We start from the raw sequence: 22,273 nt of genomic DNA on the forward strand, positions 1-22,273 counted from the left end.
TCTTGTGTATTTGTAATACTTGAAGAAAGGATAGACTGTACCACCTCATTTCCCAAGTTTTTCTTGTCTTCCAGTTCATTTGAGATAGAGTTAAGTAGTAATTTTCTGATAGAATAGTTGCTAATTTGAGTGTGTGGTATGGTACTTGTAAAAGTGTTACAAGAAATTTGCTTTTAACTTAAAATGAGTAATCCAGGTTAAAAACTGATTTCAGTATGGGGAGAATTTAAAAAGCTTTCCTCTTCAAGTGGAAAGGGCATGAAATGCAGATCATGCAGGGATTACTTGCTAGAATGAAGTTCCATATTCAGAAATGTAACAGCACGGAAGATAAACAAGAAAAAAATGTTGATATGAAAATGGCACTAAATCACATGTACAAATTGCTAAAAGAAAGGTGTGGCATGAGAATAAACAAAAAGAAGACCAAGGTACAAGTACAAGGGATAATTACCAAATTGTCAATGTGCTAATGGATGGAGAAAAACTAGATCAAGTAAAGGAATTCAAATATCTAGGAAATTTGATAACATCTGACAGAAAATGTATGAGAGAAGTAAATGCCTGGATTGCACAGGCGAAGGGAGCTTTTTCAAAAAAAGAAGTCTCTACTAACATCTAAGACCATCTGCATGGAGGTACGAAAATACTTCGTAAAAAGTTTTGTATGGAGTGTTGTAGGCTATGGCTCAGAAACATGGACCCTGCGAAAAGCAGAAATGATGAAACTCGAGGCTTTTGAGATGTGGTGCTGGCTTCGACTACTAAGAATATTTTGGACTGATAGTCACAAATGAGAACGTTCTCAAAAGAGCAAATGAGACACGTACCTTGGTTGAAACCTTGAACCGAAGAAGAAATAGCTTTGTTTGCCACTTGCTTTATCATTCTGACTGGTGCACTGCCCTGTTTGAAGGGAAAATGGAAGGTAGAAGGACCAAAGGAAGATCTAGAGTGCAATTTATCAATAACATTAAAGGCAAGCACACCTATTGCCACTTGAAGCAGCTGGCCAAAGAATGGAAACAATTGGAAGACATGCATTTTACCCGCCAACCTTAGGGTTGAAGATAATAAGAAGAAGACTGCAACATCTGGCAGTGAAGATCAAAATTCAGACACAGATACAGTAGTTTCACCTTCAGCATCAAAACAAAAGAGATCATTAGTTAAGAATCAATCCACTGAGGAACCCTCTCTAAAAATTTAGCAAAGTCAGATTAGTCACTTTGTTGTCTGAACTAGGGAAAAACAAAAAGAGTATTTAAATAAACAGGTTCCAAAATTCTGTTATGCTACAAAAGCTAGGTAAACAAATGATAGGGAATCCGCCACCTGGGCAACAAGCCCTAAATGCAGATGATTTGATTGATTGATTGATTGATTGATTGATTGATTGATTGATTGATTGATTGATTGATTGATTGATTGATTGATTGATTGATTGATTGATTTCTTACAAGGAATGTAAGGAATATGGCAAAAATGAACAGTGCTGTGAAAGAATGGGAAGATATTGATATAATTACACATTGCTGCTCTGCTCATATTTTGAATCTTCTCTCTCTGTATCTTACCAAGGACACCTCAAACATAAAAAAAACATGCAATAGAAGTTATGAAATACTTCTGCAATAATAATTTTGCCAATGCAAAATTTGGAGTGATGGACAATCATTGATCCTGCTTCAGGAACTTCGATGAAATGTGTTGTCTGACTGCCTTCAATCTTACATTAAAAACTGGCCACTACTTATGAAGATATGTGAAGAAAATGGAGACAAGATTGAAGAGTCCATTAAGAGAAAGGTTAGTGACCTTAAAATAAAGTGAAATGCTGAAGACATTTTAAATGTGTTAAAACCAATAGCACTGGCTCATGTAGTGTACAACAAAATAAAATAAACTAGCAGTAGGAGACATAACACAACCAACGACAAAATTAAACAGATGTAGGGTCCAGAATCGAGCCCACATCGTAATGAACCCAAGGACAAAAATCACGAGGCAAAACCCGCTCTCGAATTCTGACATCAAACATGAAATAAATCTCAAAGAACACATTCAAAACAATATGTGCACACTCTGCATTCAGAAGTGTAAATAATAAACACATACAACTGGTTGTAATTCATAGAACAAAAAAAAAATTTGTGTGTGACGGAAAATCCAGGGTTTGCCTTGGACTTCGAACCGGTGGTCTCCAGGGTGCCACCGACAAATGGGTCTCTGAAAATCCTCTAAATTATTCAAAAGATCAACAAACAATACTATTCTGTTGTTCCAGTTACTCATAATACTTTACAGAGATAGTCTGAAAGAATTAAAAGGAAGTCTTCTAAATGCGAGCGTATATTTGTGAATCCCTAAGTTTCTCCGTATTTGTACAAGCTTGAAAACAAAAACTTGACAGCATTCTTTCTTACGAGAGCGGTCAAGCTCACCCTCTCAGCAAGTCATAAATCAAATGTCGTAGAGCCGTCCTTCTAAATGCTGGCTGGTGACCCTTCATTTTAAACATTATCAAAGCAAGGCATTCAGGGCCGAATTCATAGTCAGCACTTATACATAAGTGGAAACCTTAAGTAATAAGGGATCACTTATATGAGTTTACATTTCATAGACAGCACTTAAAGAGCACGCTCATTGATACAGTATCACTGGAGGTGTGGCAATGTTGTATATTATGCCCATGCTTCCTGGATCGTGTAGTTCTGGCTACCGAATAGTGGGATGAACTATTGTGTTTTGTTTATCGAAGGACATCATACGCAACATTTTTAAGGTTAAAAGATCGTCCATATTGTATTTGGTTATCAGAATGGATAACAAAACAGCAAGCTGAGACAGCACCTGCAAGAACTTGTGTCAAAGTACATGCACATAATATAGAACAAGCAGACCGACGCAGTTTCTCATCAGAATATGAATGACGTGGGGAAAACTTGTTGTGGACAATGCATACTGCGAAAATGCCCAAAGTCTAATTTTCTTCTTAATATAATATGTTTATAGTTATCTAGGTACTCGAACCTATACAAATATTCATCCAAATGCAGAATATTAGCCTTACAGTGCTTTTAATGATTTGACAAATATATCCGTAGCCGTTACGTTGTAGGCCTGATTACTTCCCCAATAAAATGTAAATAGTATGTTTTGATGTGCGATGCCATAATTTTAGAAACTTCTGATATAATCCGGCAAACAATTGGTTGACTAACCTGATATCATTAGCACATCTCAACCTTAAAACAAATGGTGGTAGTGCAATACGTTCATTTTTCTTATAACTCAGTATAGTTCTTTACTATTCCATAGGCCTACAGTCTTGATAACTTATCAACTTGTAACACGTTTTCAATTAATTAAGCGAAATACTGGTAATCATGATGGTGATGATAACAATAATAATAATAATAACCTGAAATTAAGAGGTGGCATAAAATCTCAAAACAATATCTTCATTAATGATGAGATAGTGAGTCCTCTAGAGGTTATGTTCACAATCAATCAATCAATCAATACTGATCTGCATTTAGGGCAGTCGCCCAGGTGGCAGATTCCCTATCTGTTGTTTTCCTAGCCTTTTCTTAAATGATTTCAATGACATTGGAAATTTATTGAACATCTCCCTTGGTAAGTTAATCTTTCTAGCCGTGTCTCCATGATGGTGGAACAAACAGATAAACATAGAGGCGAACAGACACGAAACCTAAAAGGCACTAAAGTGGACTAAGTCAAATAAATATCTCTAATCAATCAGTCAATCAATCAATCAATATCAATCAATCACTCACTCACACAAAGGAACAAGAATATTCATAACTATTACTTTACAAAAACAAAATCTTCTTTAAATTGCTGGTCACATTACATTTCAACAGAATTTTCCATCTCTACTGTGTGCACGGAAAGCATTCTGTGAATGAAATGCAACATATTCAGCAAAATCATTATCCTCCATCTTGCTGCAACATAAGTGAGTCATTTAAGTGTGTGTGGGAGGTCCACTTATAGCAATAAGTGGGACACTTAAGTAGGTAATATGAAATGAAACCTGGCTCATAAGGAGCACTTATATATAAGTGCTGTCTATGAATTCGGCCCTCAGTCTCCTTGAGAAAACATTGTGGTAAATATATCATTTCAACTAATATCATATTGTATTCAAAGCCTCATTTGCTTATACATTCTATGCCCATTTACTTCTCTTTACATCATATCAAGCCACTATTCATCTTATCAATGTCATATCCTTACACATGGAAGACCCAGGTTCACAACTAGTTGATCATACAGAAAATCATCCTACGGTTTTCCTACATATCTGAATGCAAACAAAAATCTCAAATGGATCTTAACGTAGCAACTATTTTCTAATTAAAAGAAAGGTATACAACTCTTGACATAGAAGGAAAACCCTATCTAAAATCGGAGGGCGTGCCTTCGAGTCCAGGCGTGTTACACATCACACAGTCTGATACAGCCATCTCGCTCTTCTACTCATGCAAATTTACTTTAAAATCAGAGTGCATCGCTACTCCCACGATTATCATACCAATACAGGTATTTAGAAGACACTACCGACATGCATTACCAACATCAATTAAATGTCCCATATAAAGGAAAATATTAATTTTTCCGTTTGAAATCTTCCATAAAACAAATCTATATTTTACCATCTCAATCTAAAGCACTCTCAACTTTTCGGATATTGCATCTATAAATCCATGCACATGCTTTACTTTTAATTAACACTGTATAGGCTCAAAAATTATCCCATATTTCAGAATTTCCATGCCCAACTATATAAACATTATTTCATACACTATGCAGACCACTCACAAGCCTCTCCCTAATTCAAAAACAAATGCATTTCACACTTACTATCCTATCTTACGTGATCTACATATGTACATAAAGTAACCCCACATTTACAAGACTAGTATTTCAAATTTCTGTACTCGTCATGTCAAGAGATCAATGGCTCGGGCCTTGGGAAGGACCCTGGCGTCGTTTAACCCGTCATGGGGCTGGCATGGATCACTGGTTCAAATCCTCTTCTGGTCCTCTTGAGCGCCTCCATAATCCTGGGATTATCTTCACTGGAACAAGTCAAATGTTAATGACGTTCAATTAAATTCTGTCTTTCACCAACACAAGTTATGAAACTATAATACAGTTCCCACGGTCGTCTTTACAGCGATACGATCGTCCTGTTAGTCGAATTTTCACATCTTTTCAGAAATTTAGCTCTATCTGTAACTTGAACATAGTCTTTCATACAGCGTATCAATAAAATATACACTATCACTCCTGAATAAAGGCAAGGCCAGGACACCAACGGACTGAGTGTCTGCTTCCAATACTTCACGTCAAGTTTTTCCTTCCGCATCAGCACGGTCTCTTTTATAAATGTACCCCAACACGAGCAACAGATGGCGAACGGTCCCCACCATATTTTGCAGCCGTTCTATGAGTCTTCTGACACTGGTCAAACATGTAGCTCAGAATTCTAAGTAGTTTGGTTATGCGCGGAAAACAAATCGATCAGCGATTTCACTGATATTTACCATCAAACACGACACCTTTTCGGCGGTTCCCCGTCCAGAGTCTGGGTTCTCAGCTAGCATGGGTACATTACTGATGCTTATATAATCTTCTGGTGGCATAATTTTTCACACGTTGACATTTTACAAACAAATATAATTTTGGCAGAGATCTACTATAAAAACATATGAAATGCCGAGGTTTCCCTTGCTAATTAATGCGCTTATCTCGAAATCTTACAACACAGATCAAGCTTGCACATTGACATTAGTGTGTTTAGACCATTTTTAGTGGGCGGAGTTATCACTATGCATTTTTCTTCTTTGTCGTTTTCATAGCTCGCTCTTTTTCTGGGGATCTCTCCAGCTATGACGTGCCACCAAGTCGGAGGTGTTGTGTAATCTGATGCAACTTGACTTCGACATGGACACAGGAGCTTGACAAATATTTCCACTGCCTAAACCAATTTCCAATTAATTTATTTTATTTATTTATTTCGTACGGTAAAAATAAGGATACACAGGAAACATACAATAAATTTATATAAAATATTTACATGTCAGACTGTAGGTAATATTTGGTTTGTTAAAATACAATGTCCAGTGTACGCAGCCAGACCACTACTTCTTCAGTGGCACTATGTATTTCTTGGATAGATCCATGGAACCTTCTTCTTGGACACTCCATAGCAACGTGCTGGATGGTTTGAGACACATTATCGCAGTCGCACAGTGGACTTGTAGTAGTTTTTCTGCATGGATTATTGATTAAATCCAGGTGGTCGAGGTTTGATGAGTTCCATTCTTCACGTCAGGCTTGATTAGCATCGAAATGTGAGTTGATGAGCTTCTCACCAAGCTTACATGATGGGTTCCTGGATTTCAACATCCGTTTGACATTTGCAGTACTGATGTAATTATATGGATGACCAATACGGTTATATCATGTCATTTTTGTTACTAAATTTTCTAATTTTCTTTAGCTTGTTAAGTCTCAAGAGAGAAATTTCATGCAGGTAAAATGTTAATATACAATTTTTAATACACAGCGCTATTCTAGATACTCTAACAAACCCATTTCATGATTTTAAAGAGAAATATTCTTATTCTGGGAGCAGATAATGGCACCGGAAAACTGAATACTTTCAAACTTGTTTTTCTCAGGAGTATGAGTTTTGACTTCATTTGTTTTGCTTAAGTAAACCCACGATATGATTATTTGCTTTTCTCATTGTGCTATGGCAGTTGATATTTCATTATGGCTGTTTTCACAGTGTGTTTTGTAGTTAAGAGTTTTGAAAACAATAAATAACAAGTTGTCGAGATATACTAATAAAGTTGGCTTGCAAAAGGTTACTTCAAGGAACATATTTTGTTTAATGATTTCTTTTATGTAGGAATTCATTTGTATTAGAAAATAGTTGTTCTGATAAGATGTATAGGGCAACTTTTTCTTTACAGATTTTGATAGAGAAGAATGGATTGTTACTGTATCTCTCTTTTGCATATAAATTCTTCCTTAACTCTTCTAGATTTAATTAGAAGCATAAATGATCCTGAACACCCATTGACCTTAGAAGAGCTGAATGTCCTCAAGCAAGATGATATAATGGTGAGATTATTTCTGTTTGTGTAGATTGGTATCATTGTTTGTTTAGTAGCATGCATTGTGTTTAGCGACACCCCAAAGATGATGCTTTAAACATTGTCTTTCTATATCATCACTGATAGGAAGAAACCTCCCATGTGTAAAAGACATAATTTTTCAGGAGACATAAAAACTTATAATCACGGGAATAGACATGAAACTCCATTTTTTAGAGATGTAGTTAATGACCAAGATTATGAACAATTCTTTCTTATCATTACCCCTTAGCTTCTATTTTATGTTTAAATATTTTTATCTGCAGAATTTTGATATATAATTTAATTTTGTTAGATATTGCACATAGGAAATTTCATATTTTGCAAAATGACGCATAGGAGATTTGTTTCATTAGATTACATTGTTCATTATTTTAAAATGTTTACCAACTTAATAGTTCAGATTACAATAATAGCAGGAATAATGGTACAGTACTTATATAAATATATGATCTCACTCTCTCTTTCTCTCATTCGACCCAGGATGGCCACAGTATTGTTCATCTAGATGATGGAAAGAAGCTGTAGATTAATGCACCTTGTGAACTGAATTCACACTTGAGGCGACTAGGTGGATTATCGGAGTGAAGAAACCGTTACGATATGCATTCTCAATATCATTGTTTTTAATTAGGTTTATTTTGTGCGTGTGTTTTTTAACCGGTCAGCAGTCCAGTTTATTAGGATATCCAGTCTGTCTACAGGAATCTTGTTTGAGACCTGAACATGACACTACTATGAGAGGATATCATCTTGAGAATAAACACAGAGTAGCTGTGGACAGTGGGACGACTGGGGGCATCATTTTTACCCTAGTCCGCTCTGACATCTTCAGCGACAAAGTGCCGCTCCGTACTCAGCTGGATGCATTTGCAGTTTGCACTCTTTTCCCAGTTATGACAAAGGTGTACTTTTCATCAGACTACGATCTTCAGTTGCCTGAACTCCAAGATTTGGTCACTCAGTTACCACCTCATTTTCTCTTTCTGGGAGACATGAATGCCTGTAACATCCTATGGGGTTCTTTGTCTTTCTGCACTAAGGGGAAGATTCTTAAACGATTGATCAATGAGTTCAATCTTTGCATGCTTAACACATTGGAACAAACACATTTCAGCAGCACAGATGCACATTCTCACACTTAGATGTCATTTGTGCAGCCATGCGCTAGTTCCCCTGTACAAGTACATGATGACCTCTGTGATAGTGACCAATTCCCGATTCTTCTCACACTCTTCAATCAAAGACAGTCCAAAGTACTCCAGCACTGCTTACTTAGATGGGCAAATTGCCCAGAATTTTCAAAACACGCAGTTTTTGCCAATGATAAGGTGGAGTCTGTTGACGACCACATTCGTTCCATTACAACTGGAGTTCTGGTTGCTTCAGAGGAAAAAATTTCTTCCTCATCTGGAATCCTTTGCTGGATACAGGGCCCATGGTGGACCAACGAAATTGCAGCAATGATACACGATTGCCGACGAGCTTTTAAACATTATCATCGGAATTCCATGATGGCCAATCATATTACTTTTAAGAGTCTACGCATTAAGGTCTGTCTTTTGATTCAAGAAAGCTACGTGGGAAAAGTATGTGTTTTCCATTATGGTGCATACTGTGACATCACAAATATGGACAAAACTCAGCCATATTATAATAGTCCGTTATTGGACATTATAAATTTTCCAGCTAACTCATTCATGGTTACAATGATCGTAAAAGTGGACAAAAATATCGGCACTGATGTGGCACTAATAACATCAGTGATCCTACTACTCTATGATTTGATAGAAAATAGTTTAAACTATAGGTAACAGACTCAGTAAAATGCTGAAACTTAAGGCAGTGCGTAAAAACGGAGGCTCGTCAGCAACCGCTGTACTACGGAGATCTCCGGGGCTATTATTTTTATACTTCACTCCCTTTCCATCCCTGCCCAAAGGAGTGCTATGAGCGTCTTACACAGCAGTTTATTTTTTCCAGATAGTAAGTCATATGTATATCAATTTTGGTTGGCAGCTATGCCGAAACGTACATGCATAATCTAGCTGCTGTAGAATCCTGGAACTGACGTTACCATGGTTACGGCCATTCGTTTCTTTATCCGATTCCTAGAGCAGGGGTAGTGTGGTTCCAATATCTCCATTACGGTTGGTTTTAGGGCCTTAAAACATGGTTTTCGGACCCGAAGGGTTTACAAAGTTTTGTTCTTAGCGTCAAGGGGCTTAAAATGAGCTTTGTCTCGTCTTTGTACGGCAAATTCGATTTCGCCTATATTAGCCTATTATTTTAATATTTTTATATCACCCCCTGTCGCCCCCCCTCGAATTGTTTTGAAAATAAAATACAGCCCTTGTTACGCACTGGCAATGTAGTTTTCTAAAGGTGAAGTAATTTTTAAAATCAGTTCAGTAGTTTTTGAGTCTATCCATTACAAATAAATATACAAATTTTTCTTCTTTATATATTAGTATAGAAGTATAGATTACATCTCTACGCATACGGTTGCCATCAGGAAGGGCATCCAGCCGTAAAACGGGGTCAAATTCACATATGCGACACACTTTGCACACGCAAACCGACAGGTGTGGGTAAAGCGATATAAGAAGATACTCATATTTAAAATTCACCCGCTTTTTGTATTCTTTTCACCCCCTTAAGTGGATTTTCCAAAAAGAGTGTGTTCATTTTTAAAGGAAATTGCAAGTACCAGTTTTAAAGTCTGTAACATTTTCATTTTTGAGATATATATGTATCATCATATAAATAATTCAACTCAAATAATTCACTTTTTTTTCACCCCCCCCCCCCCTTAAGTGGATTTTCTGAAAACGAATATTTCTGTTCTTTCATTTTTAAAGGGGATTTCAAATATCAATATTCATGCCTGTAGCATGTTATGTTTCTGTGATTTATTGTAGATATTCATCTCAGAGACCCTGAAATCTATGGATTCGAAACTGTTTTTAATTATTTCTACATCTCAACCCCCCCCCCCCCCTCCCTTTGCTCCCCACCTAAAAGGGGGTGGACTTGGACTTTAAAAAATTCTAGAGTATTACTTTTCAACTCAGCGACCCCAAAAACTATGAATTCGACACTATTCTCGATTATTATTATAACTCCCCCCCCCGACCCCCTCCCTTAAGGACGCTAGGGATGACTTACCCCCACAGCGATCGTCTCCTGATAGTAAGTAATACGTGTACCAAGTTTGGTTGAAATTGCTTCAATGGTTTAGGAGGAGATGTGTCATTTACACACACACACTTTCATTTTTATATATATAGTAAGATTTTTATACTCGTACTTCACCCCCTTTCCATCCCTGCCCAAAGGAGTCCTATGAGTGCCTTACACAATAGTATATTTTTTCCAGATATTAAGTCTTATTTGTCCAATTTTGGTTGGCAGCTATGCCCAAACGTACATACGTAATCTTACTGCTCTAGAAGCCTGGAGCTGAGGTTGCCATGGTTACGGCAGTTCATTTCTTTATCCGATTCCTAGAGCAGGGGTAGTGTGGTGCCAATATCTCCATAACGGTTGGTTTTAGGGCCTTAAAACATGGTTTTCGTAGGGCTTAGCGAGTTTCGTTCTTTGCGTCAAGGGGATTAAATTGAGCTTTGTCTCGTCCTTATACGACAAATTCGATATTTTGCCTATATTAGCCTATTATTTTTATATTTCTCCCCCGTGCCCTCCCCCCCCCCACATCGAATTGTTTTGAAAATAAAATACAGCTCATGTTACTCACTGGCAATGAATCTTTCTATAGGTGAAAATATTTTTTAAATCGGTTCAGTAGTTTTTGAGCCTATTCGTTACAAACAAACAAATTTTTCCTCTTTATAATATTAGTATGGATATCGACCTCAAACTTGGAACATGTACTCACTAGGTTGCTTCATAGTCTGTACGTTGTAATATTTTTCAAATCCATACCATATGTGGCTCCATTCAATAGTCTTTCTAAGCACAGTGTAGTATGAATGCCGTAATTGTGCCATTCGTATACTCAGTGTTTTCAAGTATGCAAGGATTTCTCTTTATGGCTACTCCCCATTTAGTGTTAGCCGTTAATCATTAAAAATATCCAATTCACTGTCACTCTCGGTGCCTATTATAACCAGTCTGTACGTAATTAATCACAATTATCGGTAGCCGTCAGCAGTTGAATACGCCGCGCCATGTTGACATCAGCGCGGGTGCTCCAGGGAATAGCTCTACATATCCGACATTATTTTGTTAAATACACTTTGGAACTCATCATCTCGCCCAAAATTTCATCAATAATCAAGAAAATACAAAGTACATAAAAGCGAGAATTCTCGTAGCCCGTCACCTACTCTCGACTGTCACCTTCTGTCAGCTGGAAACTATGAGAATTCTCAGTGCTCATCATCCATGTGGCACATCAGTTAATGAATCTGCATATAAATCTTGAAATAGTTTGTCATCATAAAGAGCACGTTGCCATGGGCACGCCATTTTGTACAGTGATTCTCGGCGTGTAAGAATACCCGTGCCTACAACAATCGTACAATAAAAAATACATCGACACTAAAATCTACGATCCCTCTGCTCCATGGCATGATTGAAAGAAGTTAAAATTGTAGCCAACAGATAGCACAGCAAGCTACAAACTATACCCATGTGTAAAAATGGAGATCTCCGGGGTTGGTCGTCAATGTGTTAAAACATTTGAGTGACTAATGTCTCAAGGGTATCCCCATCCTGTTCAACAGAATATGGAACGAGGGAGTGTTTGCATCTCAATGGTACAAGGGAATTGATATACCAATTCCCAAGCTGGGTAAAGATCCAAAGCTTCTGGATACTTGCAGGCCAATATATCTTATAAATGGCCTGTAAGCTATTTGAGAGGATGGTGAACTGGCGACTTGTGTGGCAGATGGAAGAGAGAGGTCTCTTGACTAACTACCAGTGTTGTGGTTTTTGCTTTCATTGGGGTGCCACCGATCATCTGGTCAGACTGGAAAGCGCCATTCAGGAGGCCTCCGGAGGAACACCTAATTGCTGTGTTTTATGACCTGGAGAAAGCTTACTACGCTATCTGGTGATATAGGATCTCCATACTACACCAATGGATTTGGGGAAAATTTACCAACGGTTATTGAGAACTTTGTTCCTCTACCTCTTTTGAGTGCTAGTAGGGAATGCTTTTTCTCAATATTACGTTCAAGAAAATGGAGTACCACAGGGATCTTACCATGAGTGTCACGCTGTTCGTAATCTCAATCAATGGCATAGTTGTCACTGCTGGGCCTGCAGTCATCTCAACGCTGTATGTAGACGATTTAGCTCTACATTACAGCTCTGCAAGGATGGCGGTTGCCGAGAGACAGCTAGAGCAAACTATTAACTGAGTTGACAGATTGGCCCTGCAGTGCAGTTTTTTATTTTCAGTGGCGAAAACCTCAGTTGTACACTTCTGTCAATGTTGGCTTGTGCATCCTGAATCAGAGCTCTACTTGTGAAATATTGTCTTACCAGTTGTAGACACCTGCAAGTTCCTGGGTCTCCATTTGAATAAGAGGCTAACGTGGCAGCCCTACATCTGTCGGTTGAAGGATGCCTGATGAGGAGGCTTAACACGTTTCAGTTTTTCAGCGGCACCTCATAGGGAGATGATTGTGCCATGCTGCTACTTTCTTACATGGCTACAATCCTCTCCCAAATTGACTGGTAGTGCGTCTTATGGTTCAGCATCAAGATCTACGCTGAACCTTTTAGATAGTGTTCACTATAGTGGAGTTAAACTGCCAGCGGGAAATATCCATACTAGCCTCATTCTGAGCCTACTCACTGAATCGGGAGTTCCACCTTTATAAGGAGGCAGCAGATACTCCTAATATACACTGCCAAAATTTGTGAAATGCTGCTACATTCAAGCTATCAATGCATCTTTAGTGCCCAATACCAGCAAAGGTATCAAAACCGGACGAATGCCACATGGCCAGGTGGGATTGGAATCAATAGCTTGTGTTGTGAGTCAGATGTGGCTATCAGTGGTTGTCTTGAGCGGACCCATAGTGAGGTACCTCCGTGGCTGGTTCCGCAGCCGGATATATGGCTAGACTCCATGGACCGAAGGTTAACATGGATGCTTCTGTACATCGGAGGTATTTTCAGGACTTCTTTCACCAGTATCCAGCTGCTTGACATTTCTTCATGGATGGTTCCTACATTGAAGAAAATGTGTGATGCTCTTTTGTCTCCGATAATAAGATCTCGTTTCCTAGTATCTAGAGCGTGTATACTGCGGAGCTTTTCACCACTTGGGAAGCTCTGTAGTTTTCGCTGTGTGATGAAAGAAACCACTTTCTGTTGTTTTCCGAAAGTTCTCTGCAGTCTATGGGCACCTGTTTCCCACAACACCCACTGGCACAGCAGATTCGTGACCTAGCCAGGTTGTGTGATGTTGACACCAGAATCACTTTCACATGGCTCCCAAACATGTTGGTATTTTGGGAAATGAACTTGCAGACAAAGCAGTAAAATAATTCGTACTGTTACCATTTAGACCTGTGAACGTACCAGGTAGGGATATTTGTATTCAGCTACTTTGAACCCTCTTAGCGTCCTGGGAATTTGAGTGACGAGATACCAAAACTCCTGACAGTTTGAGAGCAATTAAGAAGGTAAGTACCTTGGGGCAGTGTTCTTTCCAGCCTCAGCCTTGTGTGGGCTGGGGATAGGTTATGAAAGATCTATGCACTCTTACCTCTTGAAGAGGGAAGACCCCTAAGTATGTTCTTGTGGAACCAGCTTTACTGTGGGTTCACATCCTCACAGAGTGCGCTGATCTCTGGCTTAAGACAGAACCTCAGCCTGCAGGAGACACTCACACTCATACTAGCCGATGACCGAATATTGTTGATCTCGTAATTTGCTTTGTGTGAGACTGTTAATTAAGGGGATAAAAATTTCAAGTGTTCTGTTACTCAGAGAACCTGCATTTCCTTGTGATCCATTAGTGACTTTTTCGTCTTAATAACATTATTTTTGTTTTTTAAATTCTCTTATAAATTTCTACTGAATGAATAATTGTATGTTAATTTTTTGTTTCCATTTCACTTACACAGAGAGGATGATTACCTAGTTGTACTTCCTCTCAAGACAAAAAAATCACCACCACTATTTATCAGGGGCCTTAGCAGTCAATCCTTTATTTCAGGTTCGCAGTCCAGAGTAATTTTCTCTCATTAATTGAGACAGCAGTTGAGGAAATGTGTGTGGATTTCAGTCAGATTGATACAGATTGATTCTGTTGATGTCTTGATGAATTAGAAATGATATCATCATCATCATTATCATTATCAGTGTCCCACTCCAGTCGCCCAGGTGTGGTTAACAAGCCTCCTCCACTTCTTTCTGTCCTTCCACTTTTCCTGCTCCATTACTTTCACCACATCCAATCCAGCTTCTCTAATGTCCTTACAAATCTGATCCATCCACCTTCTTCTCGGTCTTCCAACTGGTCTGTTTCCCTTAACTTCTCTTTCCAATTCCCTTCTTGCTATCCATTCCTTTCCCATTCTTTTTACATGTCCGAACCATCTCAGTCTTGCTTTCTGTATGTTCTGTACTAACAGTTCTATATTTTGCTCTTCTCTGATTTTAATATTTTGAATTCTATCTCTTCTTGTCTTTTTAACCAATGTTCTTAAAAATTTCATTTCTACTGCTTGGATCTTACTATCTTGTCTCTTATTAGTTACCAGCGTTTCTAGTCCGTATGTTACAATTGGTATGAAATACTGTTTATATAATGTTAATTTTGTTCTCTTGGGTACTTTGTCATCCCGTAAAAGCTCTTTGACACATACATACATACATACATACATACATACATACATACATACATACATACATACATACATCATTATAGACCGTTGTGCCTTCAAGCGTTCAGTCTGCAAGCCCCTGGGAATTTACTAAACGTCGCCACAGTCCTCTATTTGCAACTAGTGCTGTGGCCTCATTTTGTTCTGTACCTCTTATCTTTAAATCGTTAGAAATTGAGTCTAACCATCATCGTCTTGGTCTTCCTCTACTTCTCTTACCCTCCATAACAGAGTTCAGTATTCTCCTAGGTAACCTGTCCTCCTCCATTCGCCTCACATGATCCCACCACCGAAGCCGGTTTATGCGCACAGCTTCATCCATTGAGTTCATTCCTAAATTAGCCTTAATCTCCTCATACTGAGTACCCTCCTGCCATTGTTCCCACCTGTTTGTACCAGTAATAATTCTCGCTACCTTCATGTCTGTTACTCTTAACTTACGAAAAAGATATCCTTGAGTCCACCCAGCTTTCGCCCCCATAAAGCAAAGTTGGTCTGAAAACAGACCGATGTAAAGATAGTTTCGTCTGGGAGCTGACTTCCTTCTTACAGAATACTGTTGATAGCAACTGTGAGCTCACTGCATTAGCTTTACTACACCTTGATTCAATCTCATTTATTATATTGCCATTCTGGGAGAACACACAACCTAAATACTTGAAGTAATCACCAATCTGGCATTCAATTCTGTTGAATTTCTTACCTACGGACATCAATTTAGTCTTCGAAAGGCTAATTTTCATACCATACTCATTGCACCTATTTTCAAGTTCCGAGATATTAGACTGCAGGTTTTCGGCACAATCTGCCATTAAGACCAAATCATCAGCATAGGCCAGACTGCTTACTACATTTCCACCTAACTGAACCCCCCCTGCCATTACTCCTGTTTCAGCATATGATCCATGTAAACTACGAACAGCAAAGGTGAAAGATTATTGCCTTGTCTAATCCTTGTAAGTACCCTGAACCAAGAACTCAGGCATTCATAATTGCCTTTGATTGATTTTAATAATCTACCTTTAATTCCATAGTCCCCCAGTATGGAGAACATCTTTTCCCTTGGTACCCTCTCATATGCTTTCTCTAGATCTAGGTCCTGCTCCATGGCTAAATGGTTAGCGTGCTGGCCTTTGGTCACAGGGGTCCTGGGTTCGATTCCCAGTAGGGTCGGGAATTTTAACCATAATTGGTTAATTTCGCTGGCACAGGGGCTGGGTGTATGTGTCGTCCTCATCATCATTTCAACCTCATCACAATGCACAGGTCTCCTACGGGTGTCGAATCAAAAGACCTGCATCTGGCAAGCCGAACTTGTCCTCGGACACTCCCGGCACTAAAAGCCATACGCCATTTCTAGATCTACGAAACATAAACGCAACTGCCTATTCCTCTCATAGCATTTTTCAGTAACCTGGCGCATACTGAAAATCTGATCCTGGTAGCCCCTCTGTGATCTGAAACCACACTGGTTTTCATCCAACTTCCTCTCAACTACTGATTGCACCCTCCGTTCCAAGATGCCAGTGAATACTTTGCCTGGTATACCAATCAATGAGATACCTCGATAGTTGTTGCAATTCTTCCTGTCCCCTTGCTTATAGATAGGTGCAATTACTGCTTTTGTCCAATCTGAAGGTACCTTACCCACACTCCATGCTGATCTTATTACTCTATGAAGCCATTTCATCCCTGCCTTCCCATTATACTTCACTATTTAAGGTCTAATTTCATCTATTCCTGCTGCTTTATGAAAATGGAGTTTGTTTACCATCCTTTCCACTTCCTCAGGCGTAATTTCACCAACATCATTTTCCTCTTCCCCATGAGCTGGGCTGTTTGCAACACCACCAGGAAGATTTCCTTTTACGTTGAGAAGATGTTCAAAATATTCCCTGTACCTGTCCATCGATTTCCCTGGGATCTATTATGAGTTCACCTGAATTACTCAAAACACTGTTCATTTCCTTTTTCCCTCCCTTCCTTTCTTTATTACTGTCCAGAAAGGTTTCCCTGCTGCTTGACCTAGCCTTTCCAGGTTCTTACCAAAATCTTGCCACAACTTCTCTGTGGATTCCACAACTATTGGTTTCGCTCTGTTTCTTTCATCTACGTACAATTCCCTGTCTACTTCGACCCTTGTTTGGAGCCATTTGTAATAAGCCTTCTTTTTACATTTACAAGCTGCTCTCCCTTCATCATTCCACCAAGATGTTCGCCTTTTCCCATCTTTACCCACAGTTGTTCCTAGGCATTCCCTTGCTGTTTCTACTACAGCATCCCTGTATGCCACCCATTCTTTTTCTATATCCTGAGCCTGCCTACTGTCTACTGTTCGAAACTCCTCACTAATCATATCCATGTACTTCTGCCTAATTACCTCGTCCTGGAGATTTTCTACCCTTATTCGTTTGCAGATAGATTTTACTTTCTCTGTCCTAGGCCTAGAGATACTGAGTTCACTACAGATCAGATAGTGGTCTGTATCATCAAAAAATCCCTGGAAAATTCGTACATTCCTAACAGATTTCCTGAATTCGAAGTCAGTTAAGATATAGTCTATAATGGATCTGGTACCCCTAGCCTGCCATGTGTAGTGGTGAATAGCCTTATGTTTGAAGAATGTATTCGTAACTGCTTAACCCATACTAGCACAGAAGTCCAGCAAACGCTTCCCATTCACATTAGCTTCCATATCTTCCCCACATTTACCAATCACCCTTTCGTATCCTTCAGTTCTATTTCCAACTCTCACATTGAAATCGCTGATTAACACTCTCCTATCCTTGCTGTTAACCCTGACCACGATGTCACTCAATGCTTCATAAAACTTGTTAACTTCATCCTCCTCTGCACCCTCACATGGTGAATACACTGAGACAATTCTCCTCCTAATTCCTCCAACTGCCAAATCTACCCTCATCATTCACTCATTTACGTGCCTAACAGAAACTATGTTGCGTGCAGTGGTATTCCTGACTTGATGATAAAATGTTGTACCTTTACTTTGTTATTAATTTCAGGATTGATTTCATTACTTCCATTATTAATGCTACCCAGATATGTAAACTGTTCTGCATTCTCTACTCGTTCTCTGCCTGTGTTAACTTGGCTTCTCTTTTTTTCTCTTTTCCACAGTGCATAACTACAGTTTTCTTTTTTACTATTTACCATTCCAAACTCCTTCAGAATTTCATTCCAAATGTCCAGTCTCCTTTGTACTTCCTTTTCTCCTTTCCCCAAATCACCACATCATCTGCAAATACCAAAGCCTGCAGTCGCTTAAGTGCGGCCAGTATCCAGTATTCGGGAGATAGGTGGTTTGAACCCCACTGTCGGCAGCCCTGAAAATGGTTTTCCGTGGTTTCCCATTTTCACACCAGGCAAATGCTGGGGCTGTACCTTAATTAAGGCCACGGCCACTTCCTTCCCAGTCCCATCGTCGCCATAAGACCTATCTGTGTCGGTGCAACGCAAAGCCAATAGCAAAAAAAAAAATACCAAAGCATTCGCGTCATCACTAATGATACTCTGTTTTACACGTTTTATGATTTCATCCATCAATTTAATAAACAATAATGTTGACAGTGCACTTCTTGCTTGAGACTTTTTTTTTTGTATAAAATGTTTCACAATCACCACTCCCTACTTGTACACTGCTTTTACTCTCATTATAGTCCGACTCGTTGGCTGAATGGTCAGCATACTAGCCTTCGGTTCAGAGGGTCCCGGGTTCGATTCCTGGCCGGGACGGGGATTTTAACCTTCATTGGTTAATTCCAGTGGCCCGGGGGCTTGGTGTTTGTGCTGTCCCCAACATCCCTGCAACTCATACACCACACATAACACTATCCTCCACCACAATAACACGCAGTTACCTACACATGGCAGATGCCGCCCACACTCATCGGAGGGTCTGCCTTACAAGGGCTGCACTCTTCTAGAAATAGCCACACAAAATTAAATTAAACTCTCATTATACAACATTTTATCTTGTCAATTAATGATTTTGGTACATTCCTTTTCAGTAGGCATTCCCATACATATTTTCTCTTAACTGTATCATAAGCTTTTTCCAAATCCAAAAATACAAAGATCATTTCCTTGTTCCTTTCCAGATGTTTTTCCATTATTGTTCGCACTGTAAATGTCAAGTCTATTGTTGATCTGTTCGGTCTAAAGCCATATTGTTCTTCTCTAACTGTGTTTCTATTATATTCCTCAGTCTTTTGTCTACGACTTTCTCTATTATTTTTACCCCATGTGATAATAGGGTTATACCTCTATAATTTTTACATTTCTTCCTATTTCCCTTTGTTTTTGAAGTACCCACTGTGGGTGGGGGATGCAGACGAAGAATGTACCCACGGTATCCTCTGCCTGTCGTATGAGGCAACTAAAAGGGGCGACCAAGGTATGATCAAATTAGAACCATGAAACTAATTGTGATTTGTACCACCATGCGGGGAACACCATGGGTCGCCTTTACTTGCGCGTAGTACCACTATGTTGGGTACCAAATGCGTTTGTTATTAGTAGTAAACGAGGGCTTGACGGCTTTTGCAGTTCCTATGATTAGTAGCACAATATGAGCGACACCATGGGATGAAGGAACCCATGGTTCTGGCTTGCCTATGATTAGTACCCACTATAGGAGGAACACCACGGGATAGTACGAGTCCCTGTGGTTAGTACACTTAGGTGATGAACACCATAGGTTTGCGTTGCCTGTCAAGGGTGCCGCAATGTGCGAAACACATTAGGTCTGTAATAGATGTGCAAATTTCATTACCTGTGAGTAGTACCATATTGTGTGGAATACTGCGAGTCTATGCTACTCTTGATTAGTACCGCAACATGGCAAATACCATCGTTCTACTTTTCTAGCGATAAATACCATTATGAGAGGCCGATGACATGGACTTTGGACCCGTTTTGACAACGAGCATATTCTAATCGATTCAGCATCGTGCTATAGAAGCAGTCCCTTTGTCTGTAATACTATTGTTTTGTGCCAGCTTCTGTGCATGTGAGGAACTGTGGGTCGGATCCACTGATCGTTTTAAATTCATATCAATCCATTCATTCTTCGTCCTCATGCTTTGAATTCTGGTCAGTGAAGGATTTTGGACTTTTAATTTGTCATCTCATTTCATCTTATTTCGTACCATTAGGGGCCGATGATCTCGATGTTAGGCCCCTTTAAACAACAAACATCAATCATCAATCTTTTTTGAAGTGATACAATGCTTCCTTGTTGCCAATCTTCAGGTATCCTTTCATCCTTCCATATAGCTTGAGGGCTCTGTATAGCCACTGTAGTTTAATGCTTCCTGCTGCCTTAATCATATCAGCATTGAATTCGTCTTTTCCCCTTGCTTTACCTTTGGTCATTGCTTTCACTGCCCTTTATAATTTCCAACCATGTTATCGGGTTCTCTTCTTTTTCTCCATCTATTATTTCCATTTTTTATCTCCTTCTTTCTCCGAGCAGTCATCCTCATTATAAAGTTTTTCAAAATGCTTCGCCATCACCTTCTGAAGACCTTTTTCATCATGGTACTATGCACCGATCTTTCCTCTCTAACGCCTTGATTGTTTCTTGATTTTTTATTTTTATTTTATTACTCTGTATAATAGTTTCTGATTTCCTTGACTATCTTGCTCAATTTTGTTGGTAAACTCTCCCCAACATTTCTCCTTTTCTTCCTTGATATTCTTCTTTACTTGTAGTTTCAATCTTTTGTATTCCACATGTAACCTTTCTATCTTATTCTCATCCCTCTGATACAATTTTTGCTTTTCCTTATCCATTTCTTTCTTCACCTTGTTCCTTTCTTTTATTTCTTTTTTTATTTTGTCTGTCCACCACTGTGTCTCCTTTCGCTTAACCTTTGCTTTTGTTTTCCCGCATACCTCAATTGCTGCTTCCACAAATGTCTGTCTTAAAATTGTCCCACTCTTCTTCTCCACTTCGTATTTCTGTGTTAGGTAACTTCCTTTTTATACAATCTTGGAATGCCCTTCTTTTATCCTCCTCCTCCAGTTCCCAAATCCTGATCTTTGGTTTCTTCTTCAATACAATTTTAGGGATTTTTACTTGTTTTAATTCCACAATCAATAATCTATGATCACTTTCCATACTTTCACTAGGGATTATCTTCGTATTCATGACGTATCTTCCCCATTCTTGGTCTGTTATTATAAAATCGATGAGTGTTCCATACTGTCCATCCTAACCATATCGGCTGATCTTATGGCTATTCCTCTTCATAAACCATGTGTTCTTTATTATCAGGTTATTTCTGATACAAAAGTCCAACAGTTTCTCTCCAGCTTCATTTCTATCGCCATGTGGGCCCAGAACTTTCTCATATCCCATGCTATCAGTTTCCACATGAGCTTTCAGATCTCCCATTATCATGATCCCATCTCCAACAATGTGTGTTTCCAGTTCATTGAGGAACTCTTCTTTTTCTTCCACGGTACATCCTGTCTGTGGAGCATACATCTGTATTATCTTCAGTAGTTCCTTGTTGATGTATTGGCCTGCATTTTATTTGCTTCTCAGAGAAGGTTGTTCAGAATTACCAAATTTTACCATTTTTTGGCCTTAGATTGGTCCATATTGAATGTGATCATCAAATAAACACAGTAGGTTGGTAATGGGTCTGATCTGCCAATATTTATTAAAATATAGTTAGTCTAATTATTCATTCATTGTACATGTTTCAAGCAACTGTGCCATTCTCTTCATCAGTGATATCATCAACATGCAAAATTTCATTACTTTCTAAGACCCAATTTGAATAATTACAATTATTAAACATACACCGTTATAAATCTTAAAAAACTTAGTGCTATAAACTTTCTTCTTAATGATTGTTGTAAGATATTCATCAATTGTTGCTGCATTTCTTCTTATGATTAATGTAGAAAAAATATACTATAAAAGTTTATATAAAGTGGCACTGATATAGTAAAGATGAATTCAGCAGATATTGAACGTAGTAATTTCTTGATGTTATTAAAATCTTGTAGTCCAGCTATAATGATATAAAACATTCTTTCTCCACAAAATTTCATAATATTTTATATCACAATGAGACTTTTTGGATCCATACTGTTTTTATATTGGGCTATCATCACAGAACGGGGGCGCTTTACTGACGTATAGTTAAGCTGCTTAAAAGGGACAGCGCATAC

At 38.7% G+C, this 22,273-nt stretch overlaps 1 protein-coding gene across 1 annotated transcript in view; it reads left to right on the plus strand.

Moving 5' to 3' along the window:
* The window catches only part of galla-2 (MIP18 family protein galla-2), a 45,186-nt gene that overhangs the window by 17,535 nt on the left and 5,378 nt on the right, over positions 1-22,273 (plus strand). Inside the window, exon 2 of the mRNA XM_067142380.2 lies at positions 7,085-7,164. Coding sequence (XP_066998481.1) covers positions 7,085-7,164 — 80 coding nt within the window. The remainder of the gene's footprint in view (positions 1-7,084; positions 7,165-22,273) is intronic.

The sequence above is a fragment of the Anabrus simplex genome, chromosome 1 (genome assembly GCF_040414725.1).
Source record: "Anabrus simplex isolate iqAnaSimp1 chromosome 1, ASM4041472v1, whole genome shotgun sequence".
In the NCBI taxonomy this organism is placed as follows: domain Eukaryota; kingdom Metazoa; phylum Arthropoda; class Insecta; order Orthoptera; family Tettigoniidae; genus Anabrus; species Anabrus simplex.